The 19,586-nt window shown below is 48.9% G+C and overlaps 1 protein-coding gene across 1 annotated transcript in view; it reads right to left on the bottom strand.

Annotated features, from left to right (window-relative positions):
- Nucleotides 1-19,586, bottom strand: part of NPHP4 (nephrocystin 4) — a 139,434-nt gene that overhangs the window by 117,280 nt on the left and 2,568 nt on the right. Inside the window, exons 3-4 of the mRNA XM_055582455.1 lie at nt 15,610-15,782; nt 7,141-7,293 (exon numbers count right to left, since the gene is read on the bottom strand). Of these exons, the coding sequence (XP_055438430.1) occupies nt 7,141-7,293; nt 15,610-15,744 (288 nt within the window). The 5' untranslated portion in view covers nt 15,745-15,782. The remainder of the gene's footprint in view (nt 1-7,140; nt 7,294-15,609; nt 15,783-19,586) is intronic.

The raw sequence follows: 19,586 nt of genomic DNA, 5'->3' as shown, positions 1-19,586 counted from the left end.
CTCAGGCCCCCTACCCCTACCCCACCCCTGTGTGCTTGGTCAGATATCCCAAGCACGATCAAGCAATTCTGCAAACAAGCCCTCCAGGAACTTCCCTGGTGGTCCAATGGTAAAGAATTCTCCTTCCAATTCAGGGGACACGTATCCGATCCCTGGTCAGAGAACTGAGAACCCAGTTCCACATGCCACAGAGCAACTAAGTCCAAACACTGCAATTACTGAGCCCATGCACCACATCGAAAGACCCCACATCATGCAGCTAAGACCCAACACAGCCAAGTAAATAAACATGTATACCTGTGGCGGATTCATTTTGATATTTGGCAAAACTAATACAGTTATGTAAAGTTTAAAAATAAAATAAAATTTAAAAAAAATAAAATAAAATAAAATAAAATAAATAAATAAAAAAAAATAAAAAATCAAGCCCTCCAGGGTCAGGATGCCTGGCGGCAGCCATGCAAAATGCCTGGAGATGCATCAGCTGCCACTGTGGGATTAAAAGTTGAAGTCAAGCCCGTCCAATTACCGAGAGAGAAGCCATGGGACACAGAAGAGTGGGGCTCTGGTCCCCCCATGCCACAGCTCACTCATCTGCCCTTGACAAGGTGCCCCCCTGACAAGATAAACTGGTTAATAAATCACAGAAATGCTCCTGTCTTAATGCCTTCCTCTTCAAAAACGCCGACATTTTGCCTCGGGGCTGAGGGTCCATTTTTCACACCCGTGACAGAATCGAAATTGGGCCTCAGATGAAGACGGGCGTTTGTGTAGAGGCTTCGTCCACGGCTGCACAGCCGCTCGACCTGCCCTAAGTGACACATGCTCTTCCATCCCAGGCTGAGGACAAGGCTGGGGAGAGAGGCGCAGAAATTAAACTAGTACCTTCCAAACAATTTTGTTTTCCTCTTCTTTGACCTCACCACGTGGCCTGCGGGATCTCAGTTCCCCAGCCAGGGATCGAACCTGTGGATACATGGTGTCCTAATCCCTGGACCACCAGGGAAGCCCCACCAGACAATTTTCTTTAGTAAACCCTTAGTAGGGTGGCTTCAGGAAGGTAAACACACCACATATGCGTCTGCAGCCTCCATCAGCTCAGCCTTCCACTGGAGGCTCAGGACAGTTTGCTGCACAGAACGACTGCAAGACTGACCACTCCAAGCACAGTGAATCCACCAAGCAAAACTCTCCTCCGGGAGATGCAAAATCTCTAATTCCAGTCAGAAGCTTCCACTCATCCGGGGTGGGGCCCAGCATTATTCTCAGGAAAAGAACACAGCCCTGGAGACAGTGTCCCCCACCCAATCCCACACCAAGAGAATTATCTGGCTCAAAGTGTCTGTGGAGCCAGAGCTGACAAGCTCCCATCTACAGCGACAATGCAAACCCCACCACGGCTGAAATGACCACACACCGTCTCGCCCATCTGGGCACGTCCAGGTCCTACCATAACAGAGCCTGGCACAGAGCAGACCCCCAGCCAGTGTTTGCTGAGTGAGCCCCTACTGCTCCCTGGGCGCTTGTCTGGGAAGAACCTACTGCTTACACTCCAGACGCTTAGGAGGTGGACACTGCTGTTCATCAGGCACAGATGATTAATTCAGAGTCAAAAGTTTAAACAACTGGCCCAAGGCCCCACAGGAGTAAGGATGGAGCAGGACTCAGCCCGTATCCTCCTTACGTCAGATCCCACCCCCACAGCCAAAGCCAGCCCCACTCCCGCCTGGAGAAGGATGGCTGGGCTTATTCAGAAACAGCACACCCAGTTACAACCTGAAGCAAAGACAGCCCCAGGAGACTGTGATGAACACACAGAAGCTGACAAATTTGAAGCTTTCTACTGTCCCCACATGTATGTCTATGTGCTCAGACGCTCAGTCATGACCAACTCTTTGCAACCCCATGGACTGTAACCCACCAGGATCCTCTGTCCATGGGATTCTCCTGGCAAGAATACTTGAGTGGAATGCCATGCCCTCCCCCAAGGGATATCCCAGACCCAGGGATCGAACCTTCAGCTCTTAAGTCTCGTGTAATGGCAGGCAGACTCTTTATCACTAGCACCACTTGGGAAGCCCACATAGTAGACTGTTCAATCACCAAACAACTAAATCCCTATGGAAACATCATGGAGAGATATCATTTCTCCTTCTATTCATCCACTCACTTCTATACCCGCCCCCATTTCTGGTTCAGCGTCCCCAGGAGTTGTTTCTGTTGAGCCAGACAGGAAAGAAATCCTCCTAGACGCTGTCGGCAGAGATGGTGCCCAGAGCCATGCTGGATTCCTGCTTTGCAAATGGTTTACATCAGGAGCAGCTCCTGGAACATGAGAGTGGGTAAGGAGAGGGGAGGGCATGTTCAGGAACCTGGCGATTAACCAAGTCACTGGGCAGAGCCTCCTGGAGTTTCACTTGGATGCACTGACATTCCTTGACAGCATCTACTTGTTTTTTAATTTTATTGAAGTAGAGTTGATTTACAGATGTTGTGTCAATATCTGCTGTATAGCAAAGTGATTCAGTTATACATATATTGTTGCTGTTGTTCAGTTACTAAGTCATGTTGGACTTTCTGCAACCCCATGGACTGCAGCAGACCAGGCTCCTCTGTCCTTCACCATCTCTTGGAGTTTGCTCAAACTCCTGTCCATCGAGTCAATGACACCATCACCATCTCATCCTCTGCTGCCCTCTTCTCTTCCTGCCCTCAATCTTTCCCAGCATCAGGGTCTTTTCCAAAGAGTCAGCTCTTTGCATCAGATGGTATATTCTTTTTCTTTTCCATGATGGTTTATTACATGATAGTGAATATATCAATAGTTTCCTATGCTATAAATATAAACCAGTTTGCATCTGCTAACCCCAAACTCCCAGTCCTTCCATCCCCCAGCCCCCCACACCCCCTGGCAACCACAAGTCTGTTCTCTATGTCTGAGTCTGTTTCTGCTTCATAGATACAATCACTTGTGCCATATTTTAGGTTCCACATGTAAGTGATATTATATGGTATTTGTCTTTCTCTTCTGACTTATTTCACTCAGTATGATCATCTCTACATTCATTCACATTGCAGCAAATGGCATTGTTTCATTCTTTCTTACGGACAGCCTCCACTTTTAAAGGAGAGTCACCTCCCTCTCTGAGGTTAAGAATTCACCTGCAGTGCAGGGGACATAAGAAGGGATAGGCTACCCACTCCAGTATTTTGGGGCTTCCCTGGTGGCTCAGCTGGTAAAGACTCCACCTGCAATGCAGGAGACCTGGGTTCGATCCCTGAGTAGGGTAGATCCCCTGGAGGAGGACACGGCAACCCACTCCAGTATTCTTGCCTGGAGAATCCCATGGACAGAGGAGCCTCGAGCGCTACAGTTCATGGGATCGCAAAGAGTTGGACATGACTGAGCATGAGCATGCACTTCCCTCTCAATACTCTGACAAACAAGAATATTCAGGAGCCCGTTTCTCCTGGCCTTGGCGATGGGAAGAGGGAGCAGACCTGTTCCTTGTGTCCCAGGAGGCCAGGGAGCCACCTGAGACTCCAGCCACTGAGATGGTCCCTGGAGGTATCATCCCCTGATCTGGGTTCTGGCTGCCTGTGAAGAACCACTAGGATTCCTACCCAGTGGCTTGAGTTAAATAAATAAAGGAGGAAAAATGAGCCTGTCACTGCAGGCTGAGCGTGGTTAGTTAAGGAAAGAATTTAAGGGAGAATTATGTCCATCTTAGAAAGAAAGTGCAGGAACTGCATGGTGCTTTGGCCTCTCAGATTATTTTTTAAAGATATCTTTTGAGAGGCTGAAAGAATGATCGACCATCTCAGCGCAAGTGAAGGGTGAGTCCTCTCCACCGAGGGCAGCCTTGAAGGAGAACACAGAGTTCTGAGCTTAGAGCTGAGAGGCCTGGAGCTGGTGCCCTGTGGTCCGCCAGGCAGAGCAGGGAGGCTGAGACAAGAGGGGCGTAAAGAATTCATCACTCCCGGAAAGAAACACCCGGCTTGGCTCAAGGCAGGACTCCTTTGGTCCATGGTCTTTACTATAGGACATTGTTTGCAAAGTAATGAAATAGCATCTTCTTTCAGGGCTGTGTATTACAAGGACAACTCAATCAAAACCCAGAGCCCACATGGTTGATTCATGAGTCTACACAAAGGCCAGACAACCACATCGATTTCCAGATGGGCCCCTGCTACTGGCCGCTGGTAACCTCCATCACATCGCCCCTGAGCCACAACCAATGGGTAGAACCAGAAAAGCCCAGGCAATTAGTAAAATCAGAAAAAGATCTTCACCAAACTTCAGAATCAACTCTAAAAAGGGCAAATTGTGTTTCTCTCTATTCCCATAGGTGTGTACACAGAGCTTTGCTCAGATGACACAACCCCATAACCAGACCCTCCGCGTATCCAGGCCACCCCGGGAACACTCCACATTTCATGTGCACATGTACATCCATGTATGCACACACACATACACACACACACACGGCAAAGGGGATTCTCTGTAGTTCACTAAACTCTAAACGTCAAGGACGAAAGGACAGTGCTGGTGGGGAGGATGCTGCCAAGCAGCCCATCAGGATGGACCATTCCTGGGGCAGCACTGGCCTCTGCTGCCCGCCTGGGGCACAGCACCTGAACACAGCTCGGCTGAGCAATTCTGGGGCCTTGGCATCCCCTCCCAATCAAAACTGCTCTGTTCCCCAGCACCAGCCTCGCTGAGATCAGTAACTGAAGGGTGCAGATTCTTCTGAAAACGTTAAAGACTATGGTCCTCCCTAACACATGGCCCTGGTCCCCACGCCCCGTTGAGCAGAGACCAAATGACTGAGCAGCACTCAGCTCCCACAGCTCGGACCAGACATAAACTGAGCTGAAAGGGCCTCGACCCACAGCTCCCAGGATGGGGGGACACCTGAGAACCCTCTCGGGCATGGATGCTGAGCCCTTGATGAGCCCAGAAGGTGGAGCAGCAGCTCTGAAGGCCGTTTCTTACAACGCACCTTCTACTCTGCAGGGCTCTCAGCCACCGAGCTGGTCGGGGAGATGGCAGACCCTCCACATGTGGCCTGTCTTGGAAGTGACTGCGGCTACAAGGAAAGCCATGGGGAAGGTCACAGGAGGAGGCTTCATCTTGGGACTCCAGTGGTGGCAGAGTGCTCCTCTGCTGATCTCAGGGGATCACCATCCCCTCGACACAGCAGCACTTCCAACAGAGCCTGCAGGGCCCCTCCAACGCCAGGGTTAAAACAAGGCTTGAGAACAATCGCTGTGCTCAAGGTGTCTGTCACTCATGGCCTCTGACCTGCCAACTGCTCTTCAAGACAGAGAAATATATACCGACCTCCAGAGGTAAATGGTGGGTCTGAAACCTCCCCAGGAAGCTGGGAGCCAACCACCCCGTGGTGACTCCCCAGGAGAGGACACAGTCACCATAGTATCTGTCACCATGCCAGGCTTTCCAGGGCGTGACTGTCCACTCAAGAAAGAGAATCCAAACAGCCCAGCCTGGAAGACGGCACCCCAGCCAGGCTCCCAGCAACACTGGGGCCACCGCACTCCTGCCAGGCCTCGGCAACCCCCAACCGCTCACGCCAAGACAGAGGCACAAAGGTAACTCAGTGCAGGAGCTGGGACAGCACCCTAAACAGCCGCCCACAGTCACATGTGGTTTACAACACACAGCCTCTCTCGATTCAGACACCAGACTGAGGAGTTCAGCATGGGCCGTCTGATGGCCAGAACACACCAGTCATGATCCTGGTCCCCAGGACACACATCCCCAGGGCTATATCTAATTTTCCTGAACCTTTGGGCGCAGCATCCCCCTCTCCTGCATGTTCAGTAAGGACCAGTAACATCAAGCCATGCTGCACACAGCATCCTGACTGTGGGTGACAGCCCAGTGCAAAGAAGCCTGGCGGCTTCGTGACTGGGCAGGACCATCCCCCACAGAGAGGGCGGCTCGCTTGGTTTGGTTACATACGGAGACCTTCCCCAGGACAGCTGTGGCCACCGCCACCACCTCCGTTACTCACTGTACTGACACCTACTGGGCTTCCCTGATGCTGCGCAGAGAAGGACAAAATCAACGCAACACCGACCCTCCAGTACTGTTCCCTGCAGGACCCACTGCGTTCAGGTGCAGCTTGAAGGAGCAGCTGGGAAGAAGACGCTGGGACACCTCCAGCTCTTGATAAAACCCCGTTGTCTCCGGAAGACCCCTCCCAGCTAGCTACCCACCAAGCCCACCCTTGGCCGCCCTCCCACCCCTCACCCTTAGACACAGCTTCTGCCACTCCACTTATCCTGGGCCGGTTCCCTCCATCTCATAGGCTCAACTCCCAGAGGCCCTCCTCCACCACCTGCTTATGTCTCCCCTTCTTCCCCAGGGCAGCGGCTGTCAGTCTCCTCTGAGAACTCACCACACCTACACTTGCTGCCGTCTGCCTGGATGTGCCACCCCAGCAGACTGTAAGTTGTCCAGGGTGAGAACCACAGCCATCCCATCCACCCAGCACCATCGCCTTGGCACCCGGCCCCGTGGTGGGCAGACGGCAGGCACTGGAAGAGACGCTTGTGGGTTTGGTGCAGCTGAACGAGGATGGGACACCCTATCTGCAGGGCAGCCAGACACAGGGTTGCTGCGTGGGCAAGACCATGTCACCAACTGATGCCAAGGCAACCACCCAGTCTGCAGACAGATGTGGGGGCTCCAGGCCCTCCCACCTTCTACCTGGGCAAGGCATCTCACTTCTAAGTCCCAATTTGCTCATCTTAAAAAAAAAAAAAAAGCCTAAACTAAAAAGAAAGAAAAAGAAGGGGGAAGTGAACAAGGAAGAAAACTGAGGAAATCTGATGAGATCAATAATTTCCTAACTTTGTTGCCAAAGCTGGAAGTTTCCATGAAGGTGACGAGACCCACACGTTTGCTGCCCCCCGCAACACCCACCCCCTGCCACCATCCACTCAGGGCACATGGCTGCCACACAAGTTTCTGTCTGGAAGCAGATGCTGGCTGCCAGAACGAGCTTTGTGGGAGCTCAGCCTACTGCTCGGGGCATTCCTGGAGTCTGGGGTGCACTGGCGGCACCCCCAGGTCTGGGTGGAACCTGCACACCTGCCAGCCACTGCACCCACCTCATTGAAGACGATCCTGGCCGGCTGCCTGGTGAGCGGCTCTGCAGGCCTCGGCGAGCTCTTCCACGTCCTCCCAAAGAAGTGCCGATAGGTGACATCGAAGAGGGACACGCGCAGGTGGCAGTCCACCTCCGATAGCAGCTCCAGCACCCCCTAGGAGACAGAGGGATGGCCTTGAAGGATCCTCAAGGTTGAGAGCCTTCCCACAGATGCTAATGGACCATTTGGGGGAAACTGGGCCACTCAGCATCCATCCTCTGGTTTAGGTATCAGGCCCTTCCTTCCAAGGGACTACCTCTCTCCATGGCCCTCCCTTGGCCAGTCAGAGGCTGGAATCCCACCCAGAACCAGCAAGCCACACAAGAAGCCAAAGCTGTAGAGACAGACACCTATGACACCATGTGGAACCAAGGAAGAACAAGTTCAGGTGATGCCACATGAGATCCTGGATCAAGCCACACCTGAAGCTTGTGCTAACGATAGGTTTGTCTTTAAGTAAGTTAACAAATTATCTCTCCTTAGGCTATTTTACTTGGGTGTTTTTTTTTTTTGGTTGGGGGAGTTATTTGTTTACCATTTACAACCAAATCATTCCCAATATAACCACAAACTCTAAATCCTCATCCTGTCAGAATTATTTGGGTGGGTTGGGGTCAGGGTATAAATAAAAGAAAAGCCAATCTTTGAGAACTACAGATACAGACAAGGCACCAGAGACTACTAGGCGTGCTCTGTGCCCAGCGGTGCCACCTACGGAGGGTTCTGCCTGGGTCTTCAGTGCTGTTACCACTGGTGCACCTGGCAAGGGGGCAGCTCTTACTGTCTACCTGGGACCGGGAATTCTGCTTTCCTTTCATGCAGTCATTTAATAAATGTTATTTAAGCATCTATTTTGTGTGTCCACTCTGTGCCAGACACTCTTCTAGGAAACGCAGCAGGGAACAAAACACACAAGACCTGCGTCCCTGGGGCTCACGTGAAGACAATGAAAATGGGAGCAGGGGAAGATGGGTGGGTCGGCTCTTTGAAGAAGACGGCCAGGGAAGGGGCTGTGAAAGATAACATCTAAACCGAGAACTAGGGAGGCAGGGTGGGGTGGACGGGAACCAGGAGTGGACCCTTGGAGAATAAACCAGGCAGAAGGAAGCTCTGGGTGAAGAGAGCCAGGTGCTCAGGAAAATCATCCTGACTACATGTATCTTTTTTGTTGTTGTTAGTCGCTAAATCATATCTGACTCTTTTACGACCCTATGGACCGTAGCCCGCCAGGCTCCTTCATCCACAGGGTTTCCCAGGTAAGAACACTGGAGTGGGTTCAGATTCCCAACCCAGGAATCTTCTCATATCTCCTCTTGGGAAGCCATGTATGTTATTTTTGTTGTTTTTCAGTTGCTAAGTCATGTCCGACTCTTTGTGACCCCAGGGACTGCAGCACGCCAGGCTCCCCTGTCCTTCACTATCCCCCGGAGTTTGCTCAAACTCATGTCCATGTATGTGTATTTACATACATACATACATACATTACTAATTGCTCTCACTTTCTGGGTTCTTAGTGTTCCTAGTGCTCTGGCATCTAGGGCCTCCCTGATGGGAAGAGACTGTCCTGCCCAGGGCCAGCTATTTCCCAGTGATAGTAACCGACCTGCTTTCCAGTCCACAACCCACTTGCCCTCGTCTGGCTCACACTCCGGGAGACAGTATCTTCCCACCCCAACAATCCCAGAACCAAACCCAGGCAACTAGTCCCTCCACCCCAGAGGCCAATGAACTAACTCAAACTAGCCAGTCCCAAGTGTGTGCAGCTGCTTACCCAGCCTTGCCCATCCCTTTCCACAAAAACCATGATATAGGCTTTTGCCCCAGCTCTCCTCTTACCCCGCTGCCTCCCCACCAACCCAACTGCTTCCCAGTGGGACCCTTCGGGGATATGCGTCCCCTCCCTTGGGGAGCCCAAAGGAAGAAACTATCTTTTCAGTGGCAATCGTCCCCTGCTCTGCTGTCCCCACCACACCTGAATAAAAACAAAAGCCAAAGTGCATTTCAAAACAGAACACCCAGTGACTTCCCTGGTGGTCCAGTGGTTAAGACTCTGAGCTTCCAAGGCTGAGGGAACTGGATTGATCCCTGGTCAGGGAACTAAGATCCCACATGCAGCACACAGTGGCTGAAGTTTTTTTCAAATACTGAAAAAAAAAAATTTAATAAAACAATGGGATTGTGTTTAATTGGAGAAGGGGCAGGAGCCACCCTCGCAGGCCACTTCTACTCCAAACAGGATGACGGGTCAGGGAAAGACCCTGAGAGGCAGTGACACCACCTGATTCGGGATTTCACGGAAATCAGTCCAACGTGAGATGAAGCATGTGTTAACTAAATTGGAGTGGGATCCTTTTGCAGTTTATGTGGATGTCAGATCATCACGCTGGGCCCTCCAAGTGTCCTACGGCTTCGTCAGTTATACCTCAATAAAGGAGAAGGAAAACCACTCCAGCTCCACGTGGGGATCGGAACGCAGAGGGGAGGACTTGAGGAGCTGGGGTGAGCAGAGGGCACATTCTGGGTGTCAGTGAAGGAACTGCCGAGGGCCGTGGTGACAGCAGGGTGTGGAATATGAAGGGAAGAGAAACAGGTGGGACCGGCTGGTGGCCGCCTGCCCGCCCAGCCTCCCGGGTCCAGCAGGTGAGTCCCAGCAAATGGGAGCAGCTGGCAGGGGGGAATATGCCAACAGATCTGGGGGGATCTTGAGCCCAGACCCTCATCCCTCCCCCTCAGCACTGTTCTTCACCCCGCTCCCCACCCCCTGGAGCCCCTTTACTGCGCTCGCCCCCTCATTCCCATGAGGCCCTGACCAGGGAGGCCTTCCCTGACCCCCGCCATCCAGACCCTCATCCTCTGACCTGGTTTTATATCAGTATCTCCCATGTTTCTAAGTTGTCTGTTTACATGCTGGTGGTCAGTCTTAGCTCTGGTGGGGAAGGGATGAGAGCCTGGAATATTCTCCTCCTGCTATATCCTCAGGACTGGGGACCAAATCATGCAAGGCGGTGGGGGGTGGGGGGGCTCAGTGTGCACACCTCCCGGGGGCCTGGGCCTCCCCTCGCTGCAGGCACCACCCAGGGCACCACCATCAGCCCCCCTGGCCCCCTCACCACGCTCCCAGGGAGGTGACCAGCAGCCAGGACCAGGGAACTCCCAGATCACCCGGGAGCTGGGTCTTCTCCTGGCCTCCACAGCCCGACCACCGCCTCCACCTCTCTGAGACTTTGTGCTCAACTCTCCTCGGGTAGGTTTCTAGCTGTCTCCTCGTGCTGAACAGAGAGCTCTGTGAAGACAGACTTGGGGGCGGGGGGGCCACCCTCATGTCCCCTGCACAGCTCCAAACACACAGTAAATACAAGTGAAATAGCCATTCCAAAGGAAAGAATTAGGTTGGCCCAAAAGTTTGTTTGGGTTTTTCTGTGATTATCTTATGGGAAAACTTGAATGAACTTTTGGGCCAACCGAGTAATCAACATTCATGGTAAAATGAAAACTAAATCAAAAAGGTAAATAAAAAGTAAGAAAAACATACCAAAATGACTAATAAGTGACTTGAGTTCAAAAAGGTACATAATATTTGTAGCCAACACCTTTTACAGGGAAGTTTGCTATCATCTAAAGCTATCAATTCTCAAAATAACTGAAACTGTACAAATCTGTAAGATCATCTAAACTGAACTTTTGACTTTTTCCCTACTCGATCTTTTAATCTTGGCTGATTTTTGTGTGTAAAACCAACTTTGCATTCCTGTGATAAACCCCACCATGATGTCCTCCTACCTTCTGTATACACTGCTGGATCTGATGTCCTAATATACTAAGGAATTTTGTGTTAACATTCACAAGAGATGGCAATCTGTACTTTTCTTTTCATGTCCTTGTCCGGTTTGGGTATCAAGGTTATGATGGCCTCAAAATAAACACCTGAGAACAATTCCCTCCTACTCTATTTTCTGAGTGTTGGTCTACAATTGGTATTATTTCTTCCTTTAATATTTTATTAAATTCAACAATGAAGTCATTTAAGTTTGAAAATGTTTTAATTATGAATTGAGTTTCTTTAATAAATATGGGGCTATTTAAGTGGGAATTTGCTGTATGACTCAAGGAACTCAAACCCAGAGGGGTGAGATGGGGTGGGGGGTGGGAGGTGCGAGGGAGGCTCAAAAGGGAGGGGACATATGTATACTACGGCTGATCCATGTTGATGTATGGCAGAAACCAACACAATATTGTAATTATCCTTCAATTAAAAATAAATTAAGAAAAAATGAACAAAGTAAAAATATATAGGGCTATTTAGATTTTCTATTTCTTCTGGTGTCACTTTTGGTAAATTGTGCTTTTCAAGAAACGTATCCATTTCATCTAAGTTATTTTTATTGGCACATAAGTTACTCATAATGTCCCTTGATTATCTTTTTAATGTCTGTAGGATATGTGCTGATGCCCCTTCTTCCTCTCCTAATATTGATAATCTGTGTCTCTTCTCTCTTCTCATGATCAGTCTTGCCACGGGTTTATCAATATAATTAATCTTTTCAAAGAACCAACTTCTAGCTTTACTGATCTTCTTATTATTTGTCCTTTATTGATTTCTGCCCATATATTTCCTATTTCCTTCTTCTCTTTCTTTGGTTTTAATTTATTCCTTCTGTCTAGATTCTTAAGGAGAAAGCAGAGATTGTTGATTTTACACAGGCAGACCTCAGAGACAGAGGGTTCAGTCCCAGACCACTGCAATAAAGTGAATATCTTAATAAAGTGAGTCACATGGATTTTTTGTTTCCCAGTGCATATAAAATTATGTTTATACTATACTGTAATCTATTAAGTGTACAATAGCATTATGTCTAAGAAAACAATGTACCTACTTTAATTTTAAAACAATTTATTACAAAATACCATCTATCATCTGACCCTTCAGTGAGTTATCAAAGATCATTGATGACAGGTCAACATAACACAGATAATAATAATAAAAAAGCCTGAAATATTGCAAGATTACCAAAATGTGACAGAGAAATAAAATAAGCAAATGCTGGGAAAATGGCACTGATGGACTGTCTCCATGCAGAGTTGTCAAAAACCTTCAATTTGTAGGGGGGGTGGGAGGAATACAATATCTACAAAGCATAATAAAATGAAGTATGCCTGCATTTTTCTTCTTTTCTAATGTAGTTATATAAAGTTGCAAGTTTCCCTCAAACGACTGCATTAACTGCATCCCACAAATCTTGATATATTCTTATACCAGTTAGTTCCAATTACTTTCTAATCTCTCTCTGAATTCTTTGACCCAAGGGTTACTAGTGAGCAGAGTGTTGTTTAATTTTCTACTATTTGGGGATTTTCTGGTTATCTTATTATTATTGATTTTTTAATTTAATAACATATTGGTCAGTGAACATATTCTTCATAATTTCAATCCTTTTAAATTTATTGGGATTTATTTTCATGACCAAGCATATTATCTATCTCTGTAAACGTTCCACAGGCACTTGAGAAGGTGTATTTTATTTGTTAGGTATAGTGTTTTCACGATGACAATTCAGTTAAGGTGGTTGGTGGTGTTCAGATCTTTCACACCCTGGTGATGGTTTTTTTTTTTTGCAGGGGGGTAGGGGGAGTCTATTGGTTCTACCACTTATTGAGAGAGTTAAAAAGCCTCCAATTATAAAGGTGAATCTAAATGCAGTTCCCTTTGGTTCTACAAACTTTGCTTCACGGATTTGAAAGCTGTGCTACTGGGTGCTGGGCACAAACGAGATATAATAGCAGGCCAGTTAGTCTTTAAAATGCTGGCTTACAGGTCTGGCCCTTGGCTGGAGTTTGCAGTCTGGGGACACAGACTTCACCACCACCCTAATGGATTGGAATGGCTTACTAGTACTAAACTTCTTGTACAAAGTGATTTATACTGATCACTTGCTTTCCTTCTGGAACTCTGGAATCCTACTATGTGCTAGGCAGAGTGTGTCTACATGACCAGTTCCCAAAAAGCCCTGAGGTTTTTTTACAACCTGTTGGCACTGAGTCTCTGACAAGCTTCCTTGGTTGGCAGGATGTCACAGGTATTGTCCCAGCTCGTTGCTGGAGTATGTCTTGTGGGAATCCCATGGCAGAGGACCCTGGGAGTTCATACCCATTGCATCCCATATGCCCTTCCCTTGGCTGATCTTACTCTTATTTTTTCACCAAAACAAATCTTTCCTTTGAAGATGACTATGTGCTGAGTCATGTCAAGTCCTCCTAGTCAATCACCACACCTGGGGGTGACTTCGGGGGCTCCCATCAGAGGAGCACACACATTTAGGGCCATTGCATCTTCCTGACCGTCACTGTCAGTATGAGATGTCCCTTTATCTCTGGTGATATACGCTTCACCTTGAACTCTACTTTTTCTGAAATTAGTACAGCCACAAAGCTTTCTAATGCTTAGAGTTTACATGGGTATCTTTTTTTCCATTCTTTTCCTTTCATACATATGGTTTGAAGACATATACTTAATGTCTTCATGTTTAAACTGTGATTTTTTTATAAACAACTTATAAGTGGGTTTTAAATGTTAGCTTTTAATGTATGACTCTATTCTACAGTGTACATTTTTAAAAATTATTTCAATGACATTATCCATTATCATAATGTCTATAAAAGCAAACACCTGGAGTCAGAACAAGTAGTCATTTTAAGGAAGGACCTAATGAATGGATGACAGGTCATTCATATAGGAAAAGCTATGCTGTCTTAAGGAAGAATAAGAAATTCTTCATGAAATGACATGAACAGTCTATAACATAAATGGGGGGGGGTTGTTTTTGTTTATTTTGTTTATCAAAGAGTCTCATTTTGATCCTTTCTTTCCCAGAAATCCCTGAATGGAAACCCAATTATGTGACTTTCATGAAAGTATTGACTTTATCTTTGGGAAGGAAGTAAAAATGATCCACATTTACCAATGTATAATTCATACTGTTAAGAATATTTTTTAAGATATAGAATATAGCAATAAGCTACCATTCATGCCAAAAAAAGAGAGAAATACACTTATTTGTATTGTATATTTATTTGTTGTGGTTGCTTAGAATGTCTGAAAGGTTGTAGAGAAAACAGGTAAATACCGGCTATATCCAGGATGAGACAGCCGTAGGACAATACACTTGCCTTGTGTGCCCCCTTGAATTTTGAACTATGGGAATTACCTTTTCAAAAACAAGTTAAAATGCATTAATAAAGTAAAATAGGAAAATGAAAGAAATTTCCTTTGTAAAATTCCTAGGCAAGAGACAACTGCTGTCTACTAGCTCATGAGCCCCTGGAGGCAGAGCTGCTGGAGCTGGTCTCCCCAGCTTGGAGTCCCAGCTAGCCGGCTGGAGCTGTGTTACTCTAGGCATCTGACTCCTCGTCACTCGTGTTGCTTCCTCTTCTGTAAAACGGGGGTTATGATGCTACCTACTTCGTAGGGCTGTTGTGAGGATGAAGTGAACCAACACAAGTAAAGCGCCTTAGGTAAAGTTGTTAGGGACGTCCCTGGAAGTCCAGCGGTTAAGCCTCTGCGCTTCCAATGTAGTGGGCATGGGTGCGCTCCCTGGCTGAGGAACTGGGACCCTATATGGCATCAGTGTGGCCAAAGAATGAAACAAAGCTGCAAGAGCAGTAATCACCACAGTGTCTACACGGCAGCAAGCACACAGCAGGTGCTCAGTCACAGGGTCTGAAGTGATGATGCAGGATGTGAGCGATTTAACAATAGTAGGTTATTCTCAGACCTAGTGCTCAGACAACTCTGAATGCAAGGAGAATTGCTCTGCCAGATGCAGAGGAAGAAGATACGGTCTCGCCAAGCCAAACCCCACAAGCCGCATGCTCACAGTGGCAGGCCTGGATCCTTCCTGTGCATCCCCCCAGAACCCTGGGCCTCCCCAGGACAGTACAATCACATGGGTGTTCTGTGGAGGCACATAAACACCAGCTTTTCTGGCAGGTTCCCTGGCAGCTGAGGGCAGAGATGGACACAGGGCCCCAAAACAAGGGCCTGAGTGTGCAAAGGCGGTGGTACCTCCACCTCACATCTCCCAGGATGCCCAGAGCTCCACCCCTGCAGTTCTAACCCCCAGGCCGTGCTGAGCCACACACAAGGCCAGCCCTTGCAAACAATCTGGCCAGGAAATAATTCAGAAAATCGAATTACCCAGGTTTTTGGATTGCTCCACTATAGGCAGCAAGAAGCCTTGAGTCAGGGTCAAAAGTGCTGACCGAGTCGCTGAATTACATACCCTCTTTGCTGATGGGCCACTTTGCCTCCAAATGCTGCCACCGCCAGGGGTGATGGGCACAGTGAAAGACTCAGATAAACACGTGAAAATCGATACTGTCTCAGCTCAGAGAGGTCAAAGCAAGCATTTGACATTAAAGAGTCGGTTTCTTTACCTGCTTAATTAGCGGGCCATCGAGCCACTTCAGGACACACTGAAACGCCGTCGATTCCTTCAGAGGCTGGCGTGCTCTCTGTGGGTGCGGAGGGACCAGCTGGTTTTGGTCAAAGATCCTGTGCCAGTCGTGCATTCTGCCAGTCCCCAGGTCCCTGGGGCCTCTGGGATTACCTGCACCATTGGTGTTCAAATAAATAAGAGAGTTATGAGGGCCCAGCGCTTAGAGAACCTCCCACTAATACCAGGAGAACCACCACCCCGGCGACCCACACTCTGACCTCCCCAACCCCCACTGCAGCCGAGGACTGGCATCCAAGCCGCCTTGCCCTGGCCAATCAGAGCACGCCTACTCCAGCCTCGGTGACTGGTTTAGGGACTGCCACATGCTCTGTCCAGCTGCAGAGGTGGAGCCCTGCACAAGGGCACCAGGCCTTGGGAACTGGGGCTCTTAGAAGGGCCTGGGGGGCATGACCCACTCAGAGCCAATAAGATGTGAGCTCAGAGCTTCTGTTGGTTCTGTTGCAAGAACACTCTCCTCTGGGGCCTTCGGAGCAGAGAGGCCATCAGCTCAGAGCTGCCAAGGGGGACACCATAGGAGTGGCCGCCTTGAGACACATACAAAAAGGCAGGCAGCATGGGAGCAAGGCCAGCGGTCCAGACGTCACCACGAAAGCCCTGGCTCAAGGGGACCCTGGAGTCTGGCCCCCAGGACAGCCGAGCCACAGTCCTGCTGGTGGAGCCAGGTGGGGACAGACTGAGTGTTCAGGGTGTCTTGGCAACCTGGCTCATTCAAGATTTTATCTGCCTTCCTGCAGATGAGGATCTTGAGACTGTCTTCAACTGAAACAGAATCTTAAGCCCTTGGCCTTGATAAGAGGCCAAATTCTCCTAAAATGGCCAGCAAGGAGAAAGGGCAGTGGGTTTGGTCTTCAAAGACAGCAGGTTTCTAAATGCAATCCACAAAGCCCCAAGGTTCTCGGAGGTGGTCAAGGGTTCCAGAGGCTCAGAGCTATTTTCATAACCTCCAGATGCCACCTGAGTCTTTCACTGGGTTGGCATTTGTGCTGATAGTGCCAAGGCAATGGTGGGTGAAGCTACTAGGGCCTCATCACCTCCCAAGACAATGGCAACCAAAGCCCACCAGCCGCCCTGTGCTCTTCACCCCTCACAGCACAGAGTCCAGCAGCTTCGCTTAATAAGGTCCCTGGGGAGGCTGTGCAAACTATGGATTTTGTTACATCTTGATTTGACCCTTGAGGATGCGTGCTTTTAACATTCTGTGATGAAAGGGGGTAAAGCACAAAAAGCATTTCTGCTGCCAAATGAAGGGCCAGGGTCACCCCGGGGTAAGCCGGACATGATCGCTGGGCTGTGAGTTAAACTGCCTCCTTCCTGCACTCAGCAACACCATTCTTACTAAAAGAACAGCTCAGAGACAAACAATGGTGATTCAGAACTGGGAGCTTCAAACACAGTGTGAACAAAATGAATCTGTCACTTCAAGGTAAACTCATAAAAACTGAGGTTTCAGGCAAAATTCAGAATTGGGAAAATCTGTGCCCTCCACTGCGAGCCTGACAGCTTCATAACTCTTGAAGACTTTCCTGACAAGAGGGGTAGTGCTGGTAACAAACAGTGAGCTTTTGAAATTGTGTGAGTAGATGTGTCAATATTTGGAAGATCTGCCTAACTCAGAAGCAGTTATTGTCCGAGAGAATAAGCACAATGATGTAAAATCTTGCATGGGGAACGATACACCCAAAGTGCGATGCAAACCAGAGGATTCAATGTAACAGTGTGAAAGTTTTCAGACAGGGTGTCAAACTCTGCTCTGCTTGTGAGAAACCCTTAAGGAACGATCACTTGTGGGTTTGGGTACAGCACAGAAGCAGAATATCCACAGTTCTCTAAGGGCTCCCCGTCCACCCATCTGCGTCTCCTTCAAATCCTTCAAGCAAAATGACAACAGACTCAACAGAGAAGCAGTGCCCGCTGGGATTCACAATCACACAAAACAAAAACAAAGCAAAAACCCAAAAAAGCGTCTTCCCTGGTAGTCCAGTGGCTAAGACTGTGTGTGCCTAATGCTGGGGGTTTGATCCCTGGTCAGGGAACTAGATTCCACATGCTGCAACTAAGACCCAGCACAGCCAAATAAATAAATATTTCAAAAACAAACACACACACAAAACAGCCCCACTCTTCTTGGTAATGTTTTTGTTTCAGAAAACGTGGCTGGCTTTCATTAAAAAAATATATTTTTATATTAATATGTAACAGGTCTGCTGCTGCTGCTGCTGCTGCTAAGTCGCTTCAGTCATGTCTGACTCTGTGCGACCCTACAGACGGCAACCCACCAGGCTCCGCCATCTCTGGGATTCTCCAGGGAAGAACACAGGAGTGGGTTGCCATTTCCTTCTCCAATGCATGAAAGTGAAAAGTGAAAGTGCAGTCGCTCAGTCGTGTCTGACTCTTAGCGACCTCACGGACTGCAGCCTACCAGGCTCCTCCATCCATGGGATTTTCCAGGCAAAAGTACTAGGTCTACTGTTTTTAAATGAATTAATAACACTGTCGACATTTCTCAACAATAAATGTTGGTAGGCATCATTCACATTTTAGGAAGTTATTTGGAGTCCTCAATCATTTTTTAAAGCATAAAGCAGTGTGACACTAAAAAGCTGGAGAAAGGTTGCTCTAAAGGGACTTGAAATACAGGGCTTCAGGCAGCTGGCCCACCCTCCACACTCCCAGGCTGTGCTGGGAATGCAGGGGGGCCCTGGAGGTATGAATGCGACTGGCCCCCCTGAGACGCTCTCCCACACCCGGTAGGCTTCAGCGCGGGGTCCGGCCCCCACTGGAACACCACCCCAACCCTACATACATCTCCTTGGGCCTCCAGATCCAGACTGTTACTGTATGAACAGTAAGGCACACACACCGGTTTATGTGGGGTTTTTTCCTCTGTGGGTTATGTTTGTCTGCTCAATACCACTTGTTTTGCAGAACTACCCTCCCCAGTTCTGGCCCAAGGGCCTCGGGGCTGGTCTCAGAGATGACATACACAGTGTGTGTCTTCACTGGGACCCCAGCCACAGCACCCTCTGGACAAGCTGTCTCCCAGGGCCAGCTCCTCTGTGCTTCTGCACCCAGCAGGCTTCTGCACTTTTGGTCAGAACACGTATCAGCTGTCCTGTACTGACCTACTCCCTGGCCCACTGCTTGCAGAAGGAAACCTACTCTCCTGGAGCCTTGATACCGCACTTACAATCAGAGCTCAATCAATTCAGCCCTGAAACTGAAGTTTCAATAAACTTGTCTCCCCAGTTTTTCTCTTTTTCAAAGAAATGTTTCATCATTAACATTAGTTATAAAATTGAGAGGTTTATTCCTGCAAAGTGAGGGCCTTCACAGACTGGGGGGTAACTCTACAGCAAAGCCCTTTCTGCCTCAGAAGCACATGTAGGGAAACACCCTCTGGAAGGAGGCCCCAGTGGCGGTGATTCCTGGCTCCAGGACAATGCCCCCTTTGTAGGTGGCTCCCTCGCCCCAGATCCCTAACCTAGTGCATCCCCCCACTTCTCTGGGGGACGAGGGGACCCAATACCACATTTGCCAGGACCGGTTGCGATGACAGGATGGCACTGCAGGAGACGTGCTGGGATGAAAGGCAGGTCTCCCAAGATCAAAGCTCTGAGCCAGGCAGGTGGAGGCAGGTGGTGGAGATGGAGTGACTACTGGAGTGGGTGATGGAGGGAGAGGTGACTCCTGAGACACAGGCTCCTGGGAGTAGGAGCCTGGACAGTCCCAGGGGCTCCATTACACACAGAGCTCTTCCCCTCCCGCCTGCACCCCCCACCCAGTGCCCCAAACGGCTCTCACCCGGCCCACACTCCTGTACACTCCACCCTGCCCTTGCTTCAGTTCCTCCCATTCAGCACGCCCTCTATCCCCCTTGACAGCCACACACACCCC

This window comes from Bubalus kerabau, chromosome 5, assembly GCF_029407905.1.
Source record: "Bubalus kerabau isolate K-KA32 ecotype Philippines breed swamp buffalo chromosome 5, PCC_UOA_SB_1v2, whole genome shotgun sequence".
NCBI lineage: Eukaryota > Metazoa > Chordata > Mammalia > Artiodactyla > Bovidae > Bubalus > Bubalus kerabau.
The sequence above is the reverse complement of the archived record's forward strand: the minus strand, read 5'-3'. Positions and strand labels throughout refer to the sequence as shown.